Source organism: Phacochoerus africanus, chromosome 2 (genome assembly GCF_016906955.1).
Source record: "Phacochoerus africanus isolate WHEZ1 chromosome 2, ROS_Pafr_v1, whole genome shotgun sequence".
NCBI lineage: Eukaryota > Metazoa > Chordata > Mammalia > Artiodactyla > Suidae > Phacochoerus > Phacochoerus africanus.
This window is the reverse complement of record NC_062545.1, coordinates 72,660,823-72,684,616: the sequence shown is the minus strand read 5'-3', so window position 1 is coordinate 72,684,616 and position 23,794 is coordinate 72,660,823. Positions and strand designations below refer to the sequence as shown.

General features: G+C 41.4%; 1 protein-coding gene across 1 annotated transcript in view; it reads right to left on the bottom strand.

Moving 5' to 3' along the window:
• The window catches only part of LOC125116513 (beta/gamma crystallin domain-containing protein 1-like), a 63,372-nt gene extending 40,839 nt beyond the window's left edge, over nt 1–22,533 (bottom strand). The window contains exons 1-6 of the mRNA XM_047761794.1: nt 21,713–22,533; nt 14,365–16,654; nt 10,820–10,867; nt 10,615–10,733; nt 8,375–8,540; nt 5,054–5,193 (exon numbers count right to left, since the gene is read on the bottom strand). Coding sequence (XP_047617750.1) covers nt 5,054–5,193; nt 8,375–8,540; nt 10,615–10,733; nt 10,820–10,867; nt 14,365–16,654; nt 21,713–22,395 — 3,446 coding nt within the window. The 5' untranslated portion in view covers nt 22,396–22,533. The remainder of the gene's footprint in view (nt 1–5,053; nt 5,194–8,374; nt 8,541–10,614; nt 10,734–10,819; nt 10,868–14,364; nt 16,655–21,712) is intronic.
• Between the last annotated feature and the right edge of the window lie 1,261 nt (nt 22,534–23,794).

The window sequence follows — 23,794 nt, the reverse complement described above, 5'->3', positions numbered from 1 at the left end:
CTAAAATTCCTTAGTTTTATTAGAAATATACTTAAAGGAGTTCCTGTGGTGGCACAGTGGTTACCGAATCCGACTAGGAACCATGAGGTTGTGGGTTTGATCCCTGGCCTTGCTCAGTGATCCCTGGCATTGCCGTGAGCTGTGGTGTAGGTTGCAGACGCAGCTCGGATCCCGTGTTGCTATGACTCTGGCGTAGGCCAGCGGCTATAGCTCCAATTCGAGCCCTAGCCTGGGAACCTCCATATGCCTTGGAAGCGGCCCTAGAAAAGACAAAACAAACAAACAAACAAAAAAAGGAAACATACTTAAAAAAAAGATGCACCCTCACCTCCGGGAGGATGGGTGCTGGCATTAGCCAGCTGCTTAAAACAAAGGTTTAAAAACAAATCACACTTAACAGAATATGAAAGGAAATTTTAGTTAGAAATGTCTCATTTTCCAAAATAAGAAACTGACAGATAACACTCTTAATTTGTGAGTGTGTGTAGAAGAGCCTAATGCAGAATGAATAGGCCCTGGAATAAATCTCTTAAGGGAATCTTAAAAACTCCCCAACACAGCAAAGTTTTTTGTTCGTTTTTTTTTTTTTTTTTTTTTTTTTGCCAGAATCCATGGCATGCACAAGTTCCTAGGCCAGGGATTGAACCCGTGCCACAGCAGTGACCCAAGCTGCTGCAGTGACAACTCGAGATCCTTAACCCACTAAGCCAGGGAACTCCAGCAAAGTCTTCTTTTACACCAGCTCAGGGGACTGGTGCACCAACAAAAGCAACATGAGCTTAGGTACCTGTTTTTGGCTGAGTTCTCCCAACCCATTGAGACTCCCCATGGAGGTCTGTAAAAGTACTAATGACCTGGTCCCAACCTAACGAAGTTCAATGAGCCCAATTTTGAACTGACATCCAAGGCAGCTTTCTATTATCCTAAAGGCAATGAAGAACCAGGAAAACAAAAGGTCTATTGCCATGCAAGCCCGCCAAAAACTGTAAAACATGGCTGGTTTGTAACCTCTAAGGCTAGGTTAAACTTAAAGGTAAGACATATTATTTAAGTGTAGCTCATTATTGCTTCCACATAGCCCAAGCCTGAGTCACGAAATCTTCCAGACATGAAATTAAAATACTATGGCAGACACCCATTTCATTCTTTTTGAAGGAAAGCGATCTTTCTCAACATTAAACACTTGGAGAAAAAAAGATGTTTAACTCTCTTTGATGTGAAAAAAAAAAAAAACATACAAAGGCAGCAAGAGATGAAGACAGTTTCTTTTGTTTAGATTCTTCTGTTTCCTCCCCATCTCTGAATATCAAAAGTGCCCAAAGCTCAGATGTTGTCTTTGCTCTTCACACTGACTCCCTGTGGGATCCCATCCAGCACAGGGTTTACATACCTTTCCCATGTGGTGACTCCTGATCTCACCTCCAGCTGTCCCCCAACTCCAGGGTCCCGCACCCAGGCACCTCCTGACCTCTTACTTGAATGGGCAGGTGGCATCTCTAACTTCACCTTCCAAACTCAACTCCTGATTTCACCCTCCTGCCTAGTTTTCTCCATTCCAATAAGTGCCGGAGTCTCAAACCCTGGATATTTCTCAGCCCCTCATGCCCCGCATGAAATCTGTCAGCAAATGTCAGTTCTGCCTTCAAAATATATGTACCATCTGACCATTTTCTACCACTAATTATCACGCCAAGTCACCAAATACTCTTGCCTATGTAATTGCAATGACCTCTTAAGTGGTGTCTTTGCTTCCATTCTTACTTCTTTACAATCTATTTTTACAGAGCAGCTACAGTCATCCTCCTAGAACACAAGTTAGATCACTTGGAGTCATCTAAAAATCCCTTCTGCATCCTACAAGTTCTGACAGGACTTGAGGCCCCTCTCCCATCACTGGTCCACACTCTGCTGTGGCTAGCTGGACCTCCCAGCTGCTGCCCAAACATCCCCTGGAGGGCTTTGCAAATGCTGGGCTTCCTGCCTAGAACACCCCTGCCCTGCCCCATTGGGGTATCCCACAGCTGACTCCCTCACTTCCCCCAGCCTACTTAAATGTCACCCAGGACTTTTCCCAACCACTCTCTAAAGTAGCAATTGCATTGTCCCTCTCCCTAATTTATATTTCTTGCAGCATTTACCTTCAGACTCATTACATATGTATTATATATAAACCACAAATAAAAACTTTTGAGCAGTCTCTGAATATATGAATCTTTATAAATTATATATAAAAAACCATTCCATATATTAACTTATTAAAAAACGTATATGAAAATAAAATCTGAACAGATTTTCAATAAAATATAAAGAAGCATTAGTGTCTTCCCTGCATCTCAGTGGATGTCTGTCATATGCCCTGGGCTGTGCACTCTCCATTGCAGTGGCCCTGAGCCTCAGTACTGCGGCCTGCACTTTCTAGCCTAATTTCTCCCCATCTGAGGTATTCCCATTTCCTTCAAAATACTCCTGCAGTTTCCTGTGATTTCTGAAACCAACATCCCAGGGGCTTTGGAAAGCATTGTGTGAAAACGTTAAAGGAAGCAGCATGTGCATTGGCCTCTATCCCACCTGAAATATCAGGGGCACACAGGCTTTGAATTACTCCTTTAATTACCATGAAGGTATAATCTGCAATTCAGCTTTAAATGAATCAGGTTCCTTTGTGATAAAGAAAGCCCTACCTTAAAAATGCAGTTTTCTCCCTGCACTTCCTCCCAGAAATCGTTACTGTTTATAAGAGAGCTGACTCATAGTCACATAAGTAACAGAGAATTTTTATGTGCCTTATCAAAAAAAGCACGAAATCCTTTTAGTCAATAATTACTTAATACGACAACAAATCAGAGCGACAGTATCTTAAGTTCTCTTTCTACACTCACAAAGAAGCTTCATTAAACTGTATTGGATCATGCTCTTGTATTGGAATAATTAATATTGTCAAAATGGCAATACTACCCAAAGCAATCTACAGCTTTAAATGTGATTCCTATCAAACTACCCATGAGATTTTTTTTACAGAGCTAGAACAAATAATCCAAAAAATTTTATATGGAACCATAAAAGACCCAAAATTGTCAAAGCAACCCTGAGGGGAAAAAAACACATCAGGAGGTCTCTCTCTCCCAGACTTTAGGCAACACTATAAATATACAGTAATCAAGATAGTGTGGTATTGGTACAAAAACAAGACAGACCAATCAATGGAACAGAAGAGGGATCCCAGAAATAAACCCACACACCTAGGGTCAATTAATATTCAACAAAGGAGGGAAGAATACAAAAAATGGGAAAAATACAGTCTCTTCAGCAAGTGGTACTGGGAAAGTTGGACAGGTGCATATAAATCAACATTAGAACACACCCTCACATATGCACAAAAATAAACTCAAAATGGCTTAAAGACTTAAACATAAGACATGATACCTTAAAACTCCTAGAAGAGAACATAGGAAAAACATTCACTAACATAAACTGTACAAACATTTTCTTAGGCTGGTCTCTTAAGGCAATAGAAATAAAAACAAAAATAAACAAATGGGATCTAATCAAATGTACAAGCTTTTGCATAGCAAAGAAACTATTAAAAAACAAAAAGCCAACCCATAGAATGGGAAAAAAACATCTGCAAATGATGCAATTGACAAAAGCTTAATCTCCAAAACATACAAACAACTCATACAACTCAACAACAAAAAAAACAATGCAATTGAAAAATGGGCAGAAGACCTAAATAGACATTTTTCCAAGAAGACATACAGATGGCCAGCAGGCACATCAAAAGATGCTCAACATCACTGATTATTAGATAAATGGCACATCAAAACTAGAGTGAGTTACCACCTCACACCAGTCAGAATAGCCATCCTTAAAAAGTCTACAAATCAAGATAGAACTAGAGACTCTCATACTGAGTGAAATGAGTCAGAAAGACAAAGACAAATACCATATGATATCACTTATAACTGGGATCTAATATATAGCACAAATGAACATCTCCACAGAAAAGAAAATCATGGACTTGGAGAATAGAATTGTGGCTGCCCAACGGGAGAGGGAGGGAGTGGGAGGGATTGGGAGCTTGGGGTTATCGGATACAACTTAGAATAGATTTACAAGGAGATCCTGCTGAGTAGCATTGAGAACTATGTCTAGATACTCATACTGCAACAGAACAAAGGGTGGGAAAAAAATGTATACATGTAAGAGTAACTTGATCCCATGCTGTACAACGGGAAAAAAATAAAATAATAAAAAAAGTCTACAAATCACAAATGCTGGAGAGGGTGTGGAGAAAAGGGAACCCTCCTACACTGTTAGTGGGAATGTCAGTTGGTACAACCATTTTGGAAAACAGTATGAAGGTTCCTCAGAAAACTAAAAAGAAAATTATCATATGATCCAGCAATCCCACTTCCGGGAATATATCCAGACACAAGTATAATTCAAAAAGATATATGCACCCCTATGCTCATGGCAGCACTATTCGCGATAGCTAAGACATGGAAACAACTTAAATGTCCATCAACGGATGAATGGATTAAAAATATGTACATATATACAACAAAATACTACTCAGCCATAAAAAAGAATGTAACAATGCCATTTGCAGCAACATGGAGGCATCTAGAGATTCTCATATTAAGTGAAGTAAGTCAGAAAGGGAGGAACAACTACCATATGATATCACTTACCTGTGAAATCTAAAATACGACACAAATAAACATATCTACAAAACAAACAGATTCACAAACACCGAGAACAGACTTGTGGTTGCTAAGGGGTGGGGGGGAGGGAGAAGGATAGACTAAGAGTTTGGGGTTACTAGATGCAAACTACTACATTTAGAATGGATAAACAACAAGGTCCTATTGTATCGCACAGGGAACTAAATTCAGTCCTGGGATAGACCATAATGGAAAAGAATACACACACACACGTGTATATATGTGTATGACAAAGTCACTTTGCCATACAGCAGAAATTGGCACAACACTGTAAATCAATTATACTTTAAATCAAAAAACAAAAAACTATATTGGAAATAAATACTCACGTGCCCCAATGTACTTTAATGGAACAAGTCTTCTGTATTACACCATACCCCTGCATTTCTTCAGTATCATCAAAGTAGGAATTTAGGAGTCCTAACCCTTCTGGTTCAGTAAATAAATCAATTTGACTGACTCTGTAATCCTGAAAAAAAAAAAAAACCCCACATACATACATACATAATAATTATACCATGTATTAAACTCTACAATAAGCTCGTTATTCCTTTTTTCAAACAATTACAATAAGTTTTAAATATACCTTTCACAGATCACCTGCCACTTTATCCCTTCCCTGTTTTCACCCTTGATTTAATAATATGTGGTCTTTCGTGGCAGACACATTGCTTGATATATGACTGAAGCAAAGTTCCCCAGAAATGTATTTGAGAATTTTGCAACGTATTGTTTTTCTCATTCTCACTGAAAAAGCTGCTTGGCTTTCCTTAGTGACATGATTTGTAATTTCTTTGCTCTCCTGCGACCATCCAGGTCCAGAGACTCTAGTCTCCAGAGTGGCTGCCCTTGGAATCTTCCTCAACTGTTGTGTTGTGCCCAAGACCCCTGTGGTAACTGTCCTTGACTACAATGTTGGTTTGGTTTAAGCTGTCAAGGCAAAGGCACACACATTTACAGTGACTTACAGATCTCTGCAGTTTGGTCACTGTTCCAGGCACTGCACGGCCATCAAACACTCTATAAAAGGCCTCAGCTGGCTGAGTGCCTGAGCCCTAATCAAATGTTGATTGAACGTCTTTCAGTGTTGCTGAGTGAGGTGAACTGATGTATAAAGAACAGCTACACCTGGGTTAGTTCATGGGCGACTCTTTGAAACATTAACAAAAGGAACAAATTCAGCGAACTAAAAAGGTAACCACCCCTTAAATACACATTGCGCTGCCATTTATGTTTCTGTGTTAAGAAACCATAAACATGATCAGAAAAAAATTTTTTACACATGTGTGAATACATAAGTATATATGTGTATATATATATATGTAATTCATCGTATGTCAGGGGCTGTAGAAATGTTCCTTCTCTTTAACATGATACCATTCAGAAAAATTTACCCTAAGGAAATAAATCAGAAAATTACACATTATTAAATGCACAAAAATGTTCATGCAGCATTATTTTATTTATTTATTTATTTTTTTTTCTTTTTGCTATATCTTGGGCCACTCTTGCGGCATATGGAGGTTCCCACGCTAGGGGTCTAATAGGAGCTGTAGCTTCCAGCCTATGCCAGAGCTACAGCAACGTGGGATCCGAGCCACATCTGCAACCTACACCACAGCTCACAGCAACACCAGATCCTTAACCCACTGAGCAAGGGCAGGGATGGAACCTGCAACCTCATGGTTCCTAGTCGGATTCGTTAACCACTGCGCCACGACGGGAACTCCCTATTTATTTTTATGTTTTTTTTTTTTTGGTCTTTTTTGCCTTTTCTAGGGCTGCTCCTGGCGGCATATGGAGGTTCCCAGGCTAGGGGTTGAATCGGAGCTGTAGCTGCCGGCCTACACCAGAGCCACAGCAACATGGGATCTGAGCTGCGTCTGCGACCTACACCACAGCTCTCGGCAATGTCGGATCCTAAACCCACTGAGCAAGGCCAGGGATCAAACCCAAAACCTCATGTCATGGTTCCTAGTCAGATTTGTTAACCACTGAGCCATGACAGGAACTCCATGCAGCATTATTTTAGATGGAAAAAAACTAGAAGCAACCTTACAACCCACAGTGAGGAGAAAGGCAAAATAAATGATAGCTCATCATATCAATTGCTCAGTTAAACTCCAAACCATGTAGTAACATGAAAAGCATTAACTGCATTAGGTCAGGCCCCTTTACCGACATGCTTCATTCCCCTTACCAGAAGCCTAAATACCCACCCACTAGGTCTACTACTTGTCCCAGGTACAAATCACTTAGAGATGCTTCCAATGGAGTGTGACCTTTAGGAAAATGGTATCGACAGAGGGAAAAAAAAAAGGATCGAGAATTACTTTGCGCTTGTATTATGATTATGAGTACAGAAAACATAGATTATAATATGGCCAAGAAAGAGTAGAGAGTTTAGAAAAATGAAGAGAAGACATTTCATGATAGATGGGATTTGGATGATATTTTAAAAGACTGCTTTATTACCAATAATATTTGAGTAATAAACAAAAACTGCAGTTATTCTACCATGACATTTTAATATGGGGGTCCTCAAGTCTTACATAAATAAGGTTCATCACATGATGTACTTAAACTATTAAGAGATAAATCATTTAGAATATACCAATTATCATCTAAGTTATTCAGAAATGCTGACCTAGAAAACAGGTGGCATTTTCCTGTCAAAAACTGTTAGTCATTCTTACTCATTCTCATTTTAGAACGTCCATCTCTAGCACACAGATGGCGTTTTTTTTCACTTTTTTTTTTTCTCTTTAGAGCTACACCCGTGGCATATGGATGGTCCCAGGGTAGGGGTCAAATCAGAGCCATAGCTGCCCACCTACACCACAGCCACGCCAGATCCGAGCTGAGTCTGTGACCTACACCGCAGCTCACGCTAAGGCAACGCCAATCCTTAACCCACAAGCAAAGCCAGGGATTGAACCCTCGAACCTGTATCCTCATAGATATTAATCGGGTTCGTAACTGCTGAGCTACAACGGGAACTCCCCTTTTACATTTTTATGTTGTAAAGAATCATCAAATTCCAAGAACCATAAAGACTCTGATACAACTTCCTCATCAATGAATAAGGAACCAAGAAATTGTTACCCAATCCATAGAATGGCCTTAAATGCCTATTAAAAAAAAAAAAAAAAACCAAAAAAACAAAAAACCCACAAGAAACCCCTGAGTTGAACCATCAACTGAATTATTTTTGGATTATTTATTTTTCCAAAACAGAACTCCTGTAAGCCACTCAAGGTAATCAGAACTCAGAAAAACCAAAAAAATTAAGAAAAATCTCTTCATACAGAATTCTTCAAAACTAGGTTATGAAGGGAAATACATTTGAAGATGGGAATAGGAGGGCTGAAATGAGAAATTTACCTTTAAGACTTATTACGCTAAAAAAAAAAAAGACTAACCCAATTAGAATGTGTCTTTCCTAAATCATTTAAAGTGTAAACATATTTCAATTATAAAAAGATACCGAAAAACACCAAATATTTTTCCCAATCATTTTTTTAATAAAATCAATCAGCCCTGGAAGACGCCTTGTGAGGGAAGAAATGGTAAAGCTTAAGCTTATTTGTTAAGTGACTGAGCAAAATCCAGTTTGCCTTTACTAAAAAGCTTACTAATTTTAAACCTACCTGGACCACATGTCTCATTGAACCAATTACCACAGGCTTATCCGACTCTGTCTCCTCGTTTCTTTCCAAGACATCTTCTATACCCCAGAGACCAGAGAGTTCCAATTCTCCTTCTTCTAAGGGGATGGAGTGTCCCTCAAAATTTGGTTTCTCATACAAAATCCAACTAAGAATAAAACACAGCAAAACTATTAGTCTTGGTGAGAGATGTTTTGATTACTCAAATATTCCAATAGCCACTACATTTATCATATATTAGTGGCAAATTCTCTAGCAATTAAAATAGCACAAACACTCCCTAAAAGTAAAACTTTCCTGGGCATAATTAAGCCTCTGATAATTGAAGAACTTTATTAGCATCTCAGAGAACTTTGGTTATCAATTCGAATGTTAACAGAGCTACTAAAGAAAAGTTCCCTGGTGGCACAGCAGGTTAAGGATCAGGCGTTGCTGCAGCTGCTGCACAGATTTGACCCTTGGCCCAGGAACTTCCACAAGCTGTGGGTGGGGCAAAAAAAAAAAAAAAAGAAAAGAAAAAAAAAACAGAGCTAGTAAAGCTATAGAATTGCCAGTTAGTAGAGACTATAAACAGTAAAATGTCTGATAAATTAACTTTTACTGTATTCCTTTTTTCTTCCTATACATGTAAAAAACATTTCTCTTCAGAGATTTTAACTTACATATTACAGCCCTATCAATGGATATACTGATACAAAGGACTGCTACATGCCTGTTAATGGAAAGCATTTTTTCCAGTTTCATTGCAATCTAATTCACATACAACACTGCATTAGTTTTAGGTGTTCAACATGATTTGATATGTGTATATCACAAAATATACAATATTACCACAATGAGTTTAGTAAACAACTACTACCTCACATAGTTACAATTTCTTTCTTTTTTTTTTCTTTTTTTTTCTTTTTTTGGTCTTTCTGTCTTTTTAGGGCTGCACCTGCGACATATGGAGGTTCTCAGGTTAGGGGTGGAATCAGAGCTGTAGCCACCCGCCGACACCACAACAACTGCAGATCTGAGCCACGTCTGCGACCTACACCACAGCTCATAGCAATGCCGGCTCCTTAATCCATTAAGCGAGGCCAGGGATCGAACCTGCAACCTCATGGCTCCTAGTTCCTAGTCGGATTCGTTTCTGCTGCGCCATGACGGGAACTCCCACAATTTTTTTTCATGTGATGAGAACTTTTAAGTTCTACTCTCTTAGCAACGTTCAATTATACTATGCATTATGTTAACTTTAGTGACTCAGAAAGTATTTTTAAAGTATTCTTCCCAACAACATCCAAACACTTAAGAAAAACCACATGTCAACATATGACAGGGCTGGTCTTAAGTGCTCATGCTTTCACGAAAAGAGAGAAGGCAACAAAAGGTGAAAAATCACTATTCCATTAAAAACAAAATATTATTTTTCAGTTTTCAAATTTAAGAACAAAAGCAAATTGTATTTTCTAACAAAGATGTTGAATGCACAGAAAAATATATTAAGATATCTAAAACCTAATAGGAAAGAAGCTGCATATTTAATCAAATGGAGACCAAAAGAAAAGCTTAGTAATTTTTAAACCATAAATGTCTAGAGCCCCACCCTCTTTTAAATGAGTTTATAAATAAGTACTAAAGATAAGTATTTACGCCAGGTAAGTGATTTTTTTTTTCTAAGCTGCTTTTCTTTATTCAACTTTCTGTGTATTTCCTTGAAGCAATTAAGCCGGTAACATAATTTTTTCACCAGTTTCTTAACAAAATCTATTTGGTGTTGAAAAGTTAGAAAATAAATTTTAGGTTAGTCCTTCACCAAACTATCATTAAAAATTAGCAAAGATTTTTTTTTTCTTATAGAATTAAAAAAATTCTATCAACATGAGCAGTGCAATTCGCATCAGCCTCACTGAAAATTCAAAAACCAAAAGTATATTACAGACTCTGAGGCCCAACAGTCTAAACCAATGTAACTGGGGGGAAGAATGAGCAAAAGAAACAAACAGCTGCACTTTTCTGATTTTTCTAGCATCAACATGCATCACTCCTATCCTCAGAAATCTCATTAAAAACCCTATTTCTTAGATATGAATTACTTTCAGTATTCACTAACAAGTATTTTCTGCCCTTTATATCGCTAAAGGCACAACTTAAAATAAGTCCTGAGCACTGAAAAGGTAATTAAAAACATAAAACACACACCCTCCAAGCCAGGAACGCAAAGAGCTACTTCTTACCATCCTCTGACGACTTTTACGAGTATCACAGGGGAGAGGCTCCAGGTGCTGCAATCCTCAATGTCACCGAACACTTCGATACATGCCTCTGAGATGTCCGGCTCACTGTATATCACCACCTGAAGAAAGTGAGAGGGGCAGCATGTGCTTGTGCACGTTCTCAGATCAAAATGAAATCTGGACTAGGAGGAGAAAATACTCTTACCTTTCCGGGTCGGGGATTGATTTTGTTTTGGATATTCCCTCTAAGAGCCTGTCATCAGATGAAACAAAAGCGCAACAAATAATTAAACTTTGTGTAAAGTTCTCTTTTCTCCTCCCACCATCCTTTAAGCAAGGAAACAGGAACTGGCCTCCCATTTGTCCATTCTGAAACAGGGCCATCTTGATCTATGCCAGCGTCCGATTAAAACTCTTCCTCTCCTCTAACTCCATTTGCCATTTCAGTTTCTCCTCATTTAAATGCCTAGGATATTTCTACCCATCTGCAAAGTTCAGGGCCCATGAGTCAGACCTACATTTTATATCAGTTCATAGAAAAAGAACTCAGCTAAGAGATTATAATTCAATCTCAGCAGACTCTCAAATGAATAAAGAGAAATTTTAGAATAAGCTGAATCAATTTTGTGTGTTCATATATATATACCTTATCTAAATCTATTCCTTTTTTTTTTTTTTTTTTTTTTTGCTTTTAAGGGCCGCACCCACAGCATATGGAGATTCCCAGGCTAGGGGTTGAATCAGAGCTACAACTGCTGGCCTATACCACAGCCAGAGCAACACAGGATCCCAGCTGCATCTGTCACCTACACCACAGCTCATGGCAATGCCGAATCCCCAACTCACTGAGCAACCCCCCAGGGATTGAACCCGCAACCTCATGGTACCTAGCCGGATTCCTTTCTGCTGCACTATGATGGGAACTCCTCCCACCTTTTTTTTTTTTAGTAACATCTGTGGTCACTTAGTCTAAATAAAGTGTTTAATACTGCACATGGTATACTTAATCCCACCTTTTTTTTTTTTTTTTTTGTCTTTTTACCATTTCTTGGGCTGCTCCCGCGGAATATGGAGGTTCCCAGGCTAGGGGTCAAATTGGAGCTGTAGCCGCCGGCCTACACCACAGCCACAGCAACGCAGGATCCTTAACCCACTGAGCAAGGCCAGGGATCGAACCAGCAACCTCATGGTTCCTAGTTGGATTCGTTAACCACTGAGCCACGACGGGAACTCCAATCCCACCTTTTTGATGGACAAAATACATTTTTTTTATATGGCTCCAAAACCAATCCTTTTCCAGACCATCTAAAAGACCAGTAAAACTAGAAATGCCCAAGATAATAAGCATAGTGGTTACATATGTAAAGATATAAAACACAGAGCATTTTATTGCTCATCAGGATGCCTAGTCTAAGGCTACCTTTGATCTGACCGCACTCGCATCACACTCACATCACGCAAGAGTGGACTATGCCTGAAAGACCACAGGTAGGCCTCAGCAGAGCATTATCACACACTAAAATGGCATGTTCTTATTCACACATACACATTTTGAGAAGGTAAGCCAAAGGAAAAGCCTGAAATTTAAATAAAATCCAGGTAAAACATTAAAAGATAGTAAGTCAACAAAGCCCAAGACCTAACCAAAAACAAATTTTTTTCATCATAAAGAGGCCTAGAGAAAGTATAAAGTGCTTTCTCCTTTCTACACCATCTGACTGGGCTTTTCAAGGGATCCCATAAAGAAACTGTATATTCTGTTGTCAGATTCATCAGAATGTTGTCAAGTAAGAGGAGTGATCTAAGCATGATTAAAAAGCAAGAATAAGGCCATGATGAATGGGGCGTGGCCCAGGGGCAATTCTGTGCTTGAAAGAAATACTTAAACTTATGACTTCTGAGCACTGCAGACCAAATGTTCCCTTTAGAACAGTGGTTCTCAAAGTGCAATCCGGGGGTCCCTTGAGGGCCTTCAATACCCCTTCATGGAGTCCATGAGGTCAAAACTCTTTTCATAAGAAGAAGGGAGTGTTTGCCTTTTTCATTTCAAAGGTGTAGAGTGGAATTTTCTAGAGGTTCCATGACATGTGATGACATCATTGCTCTGACAGCTACAGGAATGTGCATTTGTATGTTCTGTTCTAAATTTTCCTCTGTGTTAATGTCCAATAAGAGGGATTCCAACAGGCATAACCCATATGAATGCTTTTTCGGGTCCTCAATCATTTTTATTTTACATATCCATAGCTGAGTATTATTTATATATTTATATATATCCATAGTGGAGTATTATATACATCTATAGCATAGCATTATACGTATCTATAGCAGAGTATGTGATGTGTATGTTTATGTGTGTACACACACACACGGCATCCTACAAGTAACAAATTTGAAAACTTTTGAAAAGAGGGATGTGAGCCTCTGCTGGAAGTTCAACTGTACCTTTTTGTCTTTTTAGGGCCGCGCCCTTCCGCATATGGACATTCCCAGGCTAGGGGTCAAATCAGAGCTGCAGCTGCTGCCCTACACCACAGCCAAACTCCAGATCTGAGCTTCATCTGCGACCTACGCTGCAGCTCATGGCAGTGAGCTGGGTCAGGGGTCAAACCCACATCCTCATGACTATTAGTCAGGTTCGTTATGGCTGAGCCACAATGGGAACTCCTGGAAGTCCAACTATACATTTTGAAAGAAACTTCCAAAGCCATACATTTTGAAAGAACTTCCAAAATTATTTTCCATGGCAGACTTGCAGCAAAAGCCAACACAACAAACTGAAACATGGAGCGGAGATCTATACAAATGAGGAAGAGGCAAGATATTTTCTTCCTGGATAAACTGTGTCAGATGCTGATCTACACTCACCAGGTGGCCTGGGTCTCAGGATGGAGAACAGGAATACAGAGGCCCACTCCTGCTCCTGTGTGTAGCAGACCTGAGCTCTAAACTTTATTATAACCTGCCTCCCTCTTTCACTGCCCTCTCTCAACTTGAGTATCAAGCTTGGTAAGAGCCATGCACAAATTCACATCAAAAACTGAGTTAACAAAACAGTTTACAGCAGTCAGATCAAAGATGGAGAAATCCTAATTATTTCTCAAAATCATATTTTTCCATTGTCTCTACATATTACAGGAACATGCCAGTGTAAACCAAATTCTTCACTCGCCAACAGCTTTGCAGGAAAAAAAAAAAAATTCCCAAATGAAGACTAATTCCAAAGAGAAAATACTTTCTCAACCAGGTGGAACAAACAGTTACTGCTACTTATGAGAAGTAAGAGGAAATAACTCAAAGTATAAGAGAAAGGGTCAGGAATAAGATTCTTTGGCAGGCGCTTTTCTCGATAAAAAGAAGCTGCTCCTCAAAACTTCAAAATTCTAGATATAGCATTGAGCATTTTCACACAGAATTAGGGAGAAAAAACATCTTGTCTGTCTCTGAGCTCTCATGTAACTTACCTACACTTTTCATAATGCATTTAAATTCACAAGCCTCTTAAAATATTTGTAGCTTATTTTTCCTGCTAGACTACACATGCCTTAAGAACAGAATCTTAGTACCTTTTTTTCTTGGACCCTGACAGTCCCTTGTACATAGTAGGTTTTCAAATGTTATGAATGCATAAAAAACTGTCATAGGTGAGCACAACCATTCTTAAACAAATAACACGAATTACTCCTCCTCTGTCCCCTTCTCCTCTGACAATAAAATACCCCAAATATGCGAGACTGTGTTGCTACTTACTGTTGTATCTGATAAGGACAGTCCAGAAAAAGAAATGCTTGGGTCAAACCGGCTGGATTTGAAAAGACCCGCGAAGTCTGTGTCACTGTTTCCATAGCTTGGCAAGTTCGATTTAAGAATGTTTTCAGTATGATTTGACTTTTCCGTATCATCGCTGTTCTTCAGTTTTGACAATTCAGAACATTTAGTTTCTGGCAAGGGTAGGTGGCTTCTCGAATCCAGATCTTTTTTGGTTTCCTCTTTCTGCACGTGCTTTTCCATGGAGCTCAGACTTTTCAATCCCGAATGAGACGTATTTGATGAGTTGAAATTGAAGACCTTGACGCTGCTGGGTGCAAGACTTGGCTGTTCTTTCTCTGAACCACAGGGTGGGGCACCCTCAACCACTGGCTCTAACACGGAAGGCTGAGCAAGAGAAGTGCTGTGAGACGTGCTGAAAGATGTAGTCATGGTACTGACTGATGTCACAGAGGGAGAAAAGATTTTGTCTTGTGGTAAAGAAGATAACATGCTTGAGAAAAGGGCACTTTTCTCCAGCCTCGATCTCTTGATTCCACTGTTGCTGACATCCCTGTTCTCTTTGTCATTTGCTTCTGGGGCCACCAGAAGCTCATCTTTCCCATTAGTGTGAGTTTGCAGGGACTTGAAGAGGATACTCTGTTCGGCGGACGTACGTTTGGGCCTCAGTTTGGATTTTGTGTCAAAATTCTGCATCAATTGTAAAGCCGGTGACATTTCGGGCTGTCCTTCTTTTCTCTTCCCCAAACCAAAGGTAAACACGTTGGGATCAAACACTTTTTCTAAATTGTCCTCGTGAATAGGAGGCATGGCGAAGTGAGGGGCAGGGGAGTTTGGCATCCTAGGCTTCTTTTTCTTCTGGGGCACACAAACAGTGCTGTCCATTTTTTTAATAATCTCAGTGAATTTTTCCATATCAGAAGAAGAATCAAATACACTATCATCGCTCCCAGCAGAAATGTTCAAAAGACTGGCAGGACTGTCCTGGCCATTCACGATACTTTGATCAGGTCTTTGGGGGGTTTCTAAATGATTTCGGTCGCCAGGGCAGTGGGTGGGGCTGGATTCAGCCTCCAGGGGTTTTCCATTGCCCTGACTTTGAGCCTGGCTGGGCAGAGGTTTTTCTGATTCGGGCAGCATGACTTGTGGGCCAGATTCTGCTACGTGTTCCTCTTTGGCATCGATGTGTTTGGGTGATGTGCTCTTCTTGCCCTGTACTTCCTCTTTCTGGGGAGCACAACTTGCAACGGAAACCACTTCAAGTTCATTATTGTGACAGCTTGGCAACTGTGCTTCTCTCACTTCAGAGCTATCTGGGATGATCTGGGAGCGGACATCCTCAGTGCTCTCCACGGGGAGCATGAAGGACCTGACCTGGACCAGGACCTTGGATGGACACTCACTTCCCACAACTTCTGGGCTGTGCTCTGGGGACAAAGCAGCGCTTGTTTCTCCCTCTCCTTCTCCTGCAAGTTTGGAGGGAGGCATTTTCTCACTGTCCTGATGAGACACAGCCAGAGGACATCCACTTTGATTTTCTGACACTTTTAGATCAGTGCACGGAAAACTGCTTACGGGAGCTTGAGTGCATGTGCCTTTAGGATCATCCACAGGAATGCAGGCAGCCAGAGAAGGAGAAAGCCTATTAGGTGACTCAGCTGGGGGCTGTGAGTCAGAAAACCCATCCTGTGGCTTTGGTATGGGTGCCGGAGGTGAATCTTTGGTATCAAGAACGGCGGGGATGTCTTGTGCGGCATCAGTCATATTTTCAAGTTCAAGTCTTTCGCTATTGGCAGCCTCTGAGTTTTCCTCTAAGAGCTCGTTGTCCTTGATGGGAATCAGAACAGTAACCACAGGTTCAGAAGGGCAGCTGGCATCTGTCTGCACATCTGCCTTAAGCTGAGAACCCAGAGTCTCCTCTTCAGGGAGAGTAACTTTGGTTTCTGCAGAGGTTTCCTTTCCCAGCACACCGTTCTGGTTACTATTTGGCATCACTTTCTTTTCAGGTTGCTCCATCTCCTTGGCTTTTTTGGCTAAATTCAGCTTCGCCCTCCCAACAAACGTTTTATTAGAGGAGGCAGGAAGGTTCCTTGGGCCTCGAAGGTCAGTGTGCTTTGGGCTACTGTTTGCGCGCTTGTTTTCAAATAAGGAGATTTTGGTGGCAGTGTTTCCCTTGTGAACTGGCTGGCTAAATGGATTATGCTCATTTCCCAAACTGTCAAGATTCTTTGGGGTTTTAAAGTTTAGTTCCACATGTTTAGGCTTGGCAGGGCTGTAAGAATAAAGCAGTAAGATGAAATTACTGACCTAGGCTTCAAAGTGAACATACCAATTTATTACAAAACTGTGAAAAGCCAATGTCTTTCTGATAGGTAACATTTTAAAAATTATTTTTAGGAGTTCCTGTTGTGGCTCAGTGATAATGAACCTGACTAGTACCCATAAGGACACACAGGTTTGATCCCTGGCCTTGCTCAGTGGGTTGAGGATCCCATGTTGCTGTGGCTGTGGTGTAGGCCTGCAGCTGAAGCTCTGATTCTACCCCCTAGCCTGGGAACTTCCATATGCCGTGGGTGCCGCCCTAGACAAAAAAAGAAAAAATGTATTTTTTTTTAACAATTCTAAACATACTACCAATTATTTTCCGTGGATGTTTTGCAGGAGGGATGAGAATACGATATAGCTAAGAAAGTCTAGAGGGGAGAGGTTAACACGTTTACTGAGCACTTAACTAGAGTCAGAAGACAACTTGGGGCCTGAAGAACATTAGAACAATTTTAAATACTTAATGTGCTCCCAAACTTTAAATACATAAATGACTTCCTCAAAGATCAACTGTGTATTTTTTATTTCATCATAACTTTCACATTATATCAAAAAGCTAGATTATAAAAAATATTATTCAACTCTTTGGGTGTTTTATTCCCTTCATCCTTCCCCCCATAAAATTTTTATCTGATAATGTGTGTTCAATATAGACTATTTGGAAAATATAAAAATGAAAAATCACTCATAATCCTACCAAAGTATATCCCTGTCAACATTTTAGTATGCTTCCCATCGCTTTGTATGCATAGTGAAATATTTTCAATAGAATTGAGATTATTCTGCTCATACTTTGGTATCTTGTCTTAAGAAAAGAAAGGTTACTTAACGATGTGTTTAACATACTACCATTTTCCAAGTTACTAAAAATTTATTTGAAAAGTCTTTAATGTAGCATAAAAGTCTATCATATAGATGTACTAGAATTTTACTTATCAATTACTCAATTGTTGGTTTTGCCACCACTTTTTGGGCAAAGAGAGTCTCCCATCTTTTTCATCTTTCTTGTGTATAATTACCTCCTAATGGAAATTATAAGTCTTTTAATGTACCCATTGTTTTCTTTGGTGGGGGGGAGGGCAGTCCTCTGGCTCTGGTCTTTCCTGCCTCTTACACTAAGTTATCTGTGTGAACTTGGTCAAGTTACTTTAACTCTCTGGACCCTACCTTCTCTACCTATAAAAACAGACAAAAAACTAGATAGTTTAGAACAGAGCTGGTTCACACACACACACACCACACACACACATCTTTGTTCTCTCCAACGGCTGTAGTTGAGGAATAGAAGCAGCTGGGAGGAACAGGGCTTTGGTCAGCCAACCTCCTTTCAACCAGAATCACTCCTACTTATGTTTTATGCATTATTTTTATATAAAAATGCTCTCTGAGAAGAAGAGACTGCAAAGCTAAAAATGAAAATATCCAAATCATTGGTTTAGTGGTTTATAAAATACAAGAGGTAATACCCACTAACTCTCACGGATTGCCAAGCACTTTCTATGGCTTGCCTGATACACAGTTTTATACATTCTCTTTTAAAGTGAGGAAATTGAGGTCTAGATAAGGTAAGTAATTCCCTGAAGTCACACAGCTAGTTAAGTGACAGATAGCAGGTGTTCTGGTTTCAGGTACCAGCACTCTACAATGTGGCTTCCCCAGATCAGATCAGACTAGACCCACCTCCATGACCTCCTCCAGTTTCTCCTCCTTTATGATCCAAGGAGTCAATAAATTATCATGAGATCTATAAGATAATCATGCTTTAGAGACCACCTCAAAGTGGAGAATCATTAAAAGCATTAAAATCTCATGCTGTCTCCTGCATGGACTCACTGGCCTTCAAGAAGGCTGGGCCCCAGGAGCCTTTGGAAGGAACAGGCTTTGGATGAAGACATCTTATCCTTCTGGATAAAATGAGAAGACTTGAGAAGTCCTTCCCAAACACAGCATTAGGAATTGGATTTTCATTTTTTACATTTTCTTTTTTGGCCCTGCCCATGGTATATGGAAATTCCCCAGCAGGGATTGAACCTGCGCCACAGCAGGGACCCAAGCCACTGCAGTGACAAGGCTAAATCCTTAACCCCATGCACCACAAGAGAACTCCCATCTTTTAAAGTTTTATTTTAAATACTAAATTTGACATATTCTCATGAATTTTTCCCAGGCTTGCTTTCCCTAACATCTCATGATATCTAGACTCCCTCATGGTGGGCACCATCTTAAATTTAAAAGCAAAATTAACTTATAAGCACTTCCTTAAAGGTTAAATTCTATAACCAATGAGATGATTAGAAATATCGAATTTAGGAGTTCCCGTTGTGGCACAGCAGAAATGAATCCGACTAGTATCCATGAGGATTCGGGTTCGATCCCTGACCTCATTCAGTTGTGTCAGGGATCCAGCGTTGCCTTGAGCTGTGGTGTAGGTTGCAGACACAGCTCAGATTCTGGAAACTTCCAGATTCTGGCGTAGGATGTAGCTCAGATGCCTGGAAACTTCCACATGCTCCTGGTGTGGCCCTAAAAAAAAAAAAAAAAAAAAAAGGACAAAAAAGAAATAGAACTAACAAATGTTATCAGTTAATGAGAGATGTTCACAGAGCAGGGAATATTCATTTTAAACATTCTCACTAAACAGCTTTAGGAACCGTCAAACATCAAAGTATATTTTATGATGTAAATGGAAAATGCTCCAGGTTAGCCAACAAGCTACAGTTAAGAACTGGACACACACACATCTGCATATTAAAGATTTACACCAAGATCAAAATACATTTTACAACCGAACTTTCTGTGCTATTAATTTCTGCTACCAAGAGTCACTACAATTAACCTGGTTCAAACTGATTAAAAGGAAGGCTCTTGTAATTCATGTTGTAATGCCTTCATTATAATGTCAGTGGGGAAAAGAATCTGGAGTCTAAGAAACCATGGCTATAATATGAGAGGGAAATACTCCTTATTCTAAACACACCACTTTAAGAATCTCAACATTCAAAACTTCATAGAGAATTGAAAACCTAACTTTTCTATCAGCATCAAGGAGCATGCTATTTCATAGCCGTTATTTTTCAGGGCCTATAAAATGACTTTAACTCTAAAATCTCAGATTCTAATTGGTTTTAGAAACAACCCGAGTAACGTCCCTACTTGAAACATAATCAGAGGAAAAAACTAAAGGGTCTGAAAAAAATCCATCAGTCAAACAGAAATAGGTCAAAGGACTAAAAAGAATGATCAATTTTCCAACCCAATAATAGTCTGCCCATTCACCAAGTTTAAGACCCCGTGTGAAACAAAATTAAACTGACCATATGGCAAAGAAAACTGGGTAGAAAATAATCAGTACTTAGAAAAAAACCATTTAGTTTAGTTCTATCACAGGAAATAGCATGCAAAGCCTTTCATTTTAAGATCTGCCTGGTTTGTTTACCTTATCCCTTAACAGTGTAACATTTCTGGCTTTTCCACTGGTACATTCTGATTGGAAGACAGGAGAAGCATCCTTAATCAGGTACGTAGTAACATTCTCTAAGGCTCACACTTAGGAGGTCTGAAAGTTCAGTCACACCTGCATTCCACAAATAATGGGCATCACTCACTCCGGTGTTGGTTGTTTCTCCCACGCTGCTCTTACAGAATAAATAGCTGACTCTATCAAAGCTCTCCAGGTTGGTAGCAGCCAAGTTATTCATTAAGCAGTTTTCCTCTCCAGTGTTTACCAAGCACACCTCCTACTCTAAAGCCTATTTCACCAAGAATTCAAATAGAATGAATCCATTCAGTTTAAGAATGACAATACTGTGAAAAGCCTCAAGTCTTTTAATAAATATGTGACTGCAGGAAAAACACATGTGCTGACTGGGAGATTGGGGGGGGGGGGGCATGTGGGAGGTGGAGGATCTTTAACCTCTTAAAGAGTGCTCTCCCTGTCCTGCCTACCTATACAAATCATACCACCAAGGCACAATCCCATTTCCTCCAAAAAACTAAGTGATTTCTCCCTCCTTTGCACACCCTCAGCTTTAGGAATGGTAACATCCATTTGGCAGTTTAATCAGATTATCACCTCATATAGCTATTTCATTTGTCAGCATGTTGGATGCCAGGCTGTGCCATAAACTTTTCAAAGGCAATATATACTGAATCACAGTTGTGGTTTTTTTTTTCCCATGGTTCCTAGCACAATACCATGCACAGACATGGCACTCAATATTTGAAAAATCAACAAACGGCAAGTAGTCAGTCTTCTATTGAGCTTGATCCCACTAATGTGTCATTTATCAAATAGTCTCCCAGTAAGAACACACTTTAATAACTGAAAATTACTATTAGATTTAATCTGGGGGCAAAAATATCAGCAAAATCCCTATCTTTATAAAGGGGAAGAAGCGACCAAGATACTTGTATTAGAGATTTTTTTTCCCCTTACGTTTTAGGCCGATAATGCACTAAGATCTTAAAAGGTTCTGTGAAGTCTGTCAAAGCTACTGGGTATAATAATGTACATCCCTATTAACGTCTGTTCCCTGTTTTCAAATGTCTGTTCCCTGTTTTCAAATTTCACTGCATTTGCGTTTCACAATGTCCCACCCAGGAAAGGCTACTGGGTATAATAATGTACATCCCTATTAATGTCTGTTCCCTGTTTTCAAATGTCTGCTCCCTGTTTTCAAATTTCACTGCATTTGCGTTTTCACAATGTCCCACCCAGGAATGCTGGTGTATAATTTAAATAAAGAATACAACTAGCTAAACACTGAACTTCAAGAGATACCTCACTTTTTTAAAAGTCTTATATGAATAGGACTAGGATCCCAAATGCATCTTCCTTTTAACACGTTAATTAGACCTTCTTTACCTTAATTTTCAACTCTGAAGCCAAAACTCAAGTGCACAGACAATTCCACCACAAATGCAAAGACCCTGAGCTCCTTAGAGCGACCTCCCAGCAAGTCTGCGACCACCAGGGCTCGGCCGGCCCAATTCCGCAGTTACTTACAGGGTCACTTTAGTGGTCACCGTCGACCTGCCGGCACCGAAAGGATTCCTGTGCTTCAAGCCTTCGGCTTCAGAAACTCCGGCCGATCTGCCCAGCTCTTTGCTTCGACTTCCCTCTCCCCGACCATCGAAATGGTTGGGGAGCGGCCCCCTCTTGTGCTCAGGCTTGATCTCTGGCAGCAGTGAGCTGCTCTTGACCGTAAGCTCGCGGGGGATGACCCGGGCTGCCTCCTCCCCGCTCTCTTTGGCTGCTGGGCTGGGGCCAGGATCCGGCGTCCTCTTGGGAGGGGAGTCCTTGGCCGGAGCCCGTGGGCCTCCGGCAGGCGATGTGGGCACGGCCTCGGGGACGCGGCTCCTGCCTTTCCTCTTGGTGGGGGACGAGGCTGGAGGCGGCTGTTTGCTCCTCTCCGACTCCCCTCGGAGCTGCCCTTTGGGGCCGGGGCTGGGCTTGGACTCTAGGCAGGCGGCAAAGGCTACGCCCCCGTCGGGGGCCGCCCGCGGAGATTTCACTTTCTTTTCCGCAGAGCCGTTCTCGGCGGCTGCCTTTGGCGCCACCTCGTCGTCGAAGACCGCGTCGTCCCGGGCCGCGCATTCAGGCAGCGGAGAGTCAGCGCCCGGGGAGTCAGTGGATTTCTGCGACCTCCTCCGCCTCCCCGACCTGCGGCCGCTCGATCTCTTCTCCATGTCGTCGCAATCTTCTGCCCCGGGGGTGATCACGACCGGCTCTTCCACCTGCGCCACCTCAGTCTTACTCAAGTAGATGTCTAAAGTCAACACTTTGGCAGGGTGGGCGCGCTCGCGGGGTCGAGAGTGTCGCGGAGGCTCGGAGACTGCCCGGTTCTCCGCGCCCTCGGCAGGAGGGTCGCCCGGCGGAGCCGATGCGTCCTCGAGGGGCTGGCTCGGCGCGTCTTGGGACTCCGGAGTGCACCCCTGGGAACACAGGCTGGGGGCCCCGTCAGCCGGCCCCTCCCCGGTGGGCGAGCCCAGCACGTCCCTCGCTTCTTGGGCCGGCTCCTGCCCGCCAGAGCCAGGTGAAGCGTCCTCCCCCGGACTGTGGGGGAACGACTCAGCGTTCTCTTGCCTGGAGGAGTTCGCTAGGGAGGAATGCAACTGCTTGGCAGCAGTGGTGGCATCTGGGAAAGTCTCTTCCTCTGAGTCCAGAGGTTGTAATTGCGGTGAATCACTTTTATGGTCCTGCTGCACAGCCGCTGCCACTGCACGGCTGCCCGGGCAAGGTGACCGCTCGGCGTCGGGGGCTGGCTGGACGCAGCCCTCGGGGCGTTCACACTCTGGTTCCTGGGGCTTCTTCAGGGGGGAGCCCTCCTCGCACACGTCCGTTTGCTTTGACTGCCTGCTCTTCTCAGTCTCTCTCTCCAGGAGTTTGGAAGAGGTCACCTCTTTGGGAGAGACTGATTTGGCATTTGGGCTGATGGGATTCTCGAACCCGTTTCTGGTGTTCCTTCTCCTTCCTGCTGTGAACAGAGTGCCAAATTTCCCCAAAACTGGCTTCCTTTTGTTCTCTTCTGGTGGTTGTGCTCTGGACTGAAAAATAAAAGGGGATGGGAGAGGGACAATGTGAGAATCCAGTTTTTTCCCTTTTCGTAGTAAGTACGTTATGGATCTACAAGCCAAAATAATAAGCCAGAGCTTCTAACTGAAAACGAGTTTGGTTTTGACATTTATTGCAGCAAAATAAACTCTGATTTTACCTTTTGAATTTTTCTCAGACACCATCCATGTTTGGTGCTACTGAGAGTAACATTAACTAGAGAAAGAAAATTATAAAAGAAAATTCGGAAGTCCTAATAATCACTCAGGCAAAGAACTCGCAGCGCTTTGTTTTTTTAAACCTCCTTCCTCCATGCAACTTCGAAACAGCTCTGCGTGACTACAAGGCAGCAGTATACATACTAAAGTATCTTAAGGCGGAATTTCCCCCTAAATAACCGCTCTTTCTTTTTGTAGGTGGGAAGGAGGACAAGGAAAAAGTCTTCTCCTCCAGTACAGAAAGACGCTACCTGGCTTCAACGTGACTGCAAGTAAAAAACCGTAAGAAAATGAGCACGCGGGCCCGCCCTTAACC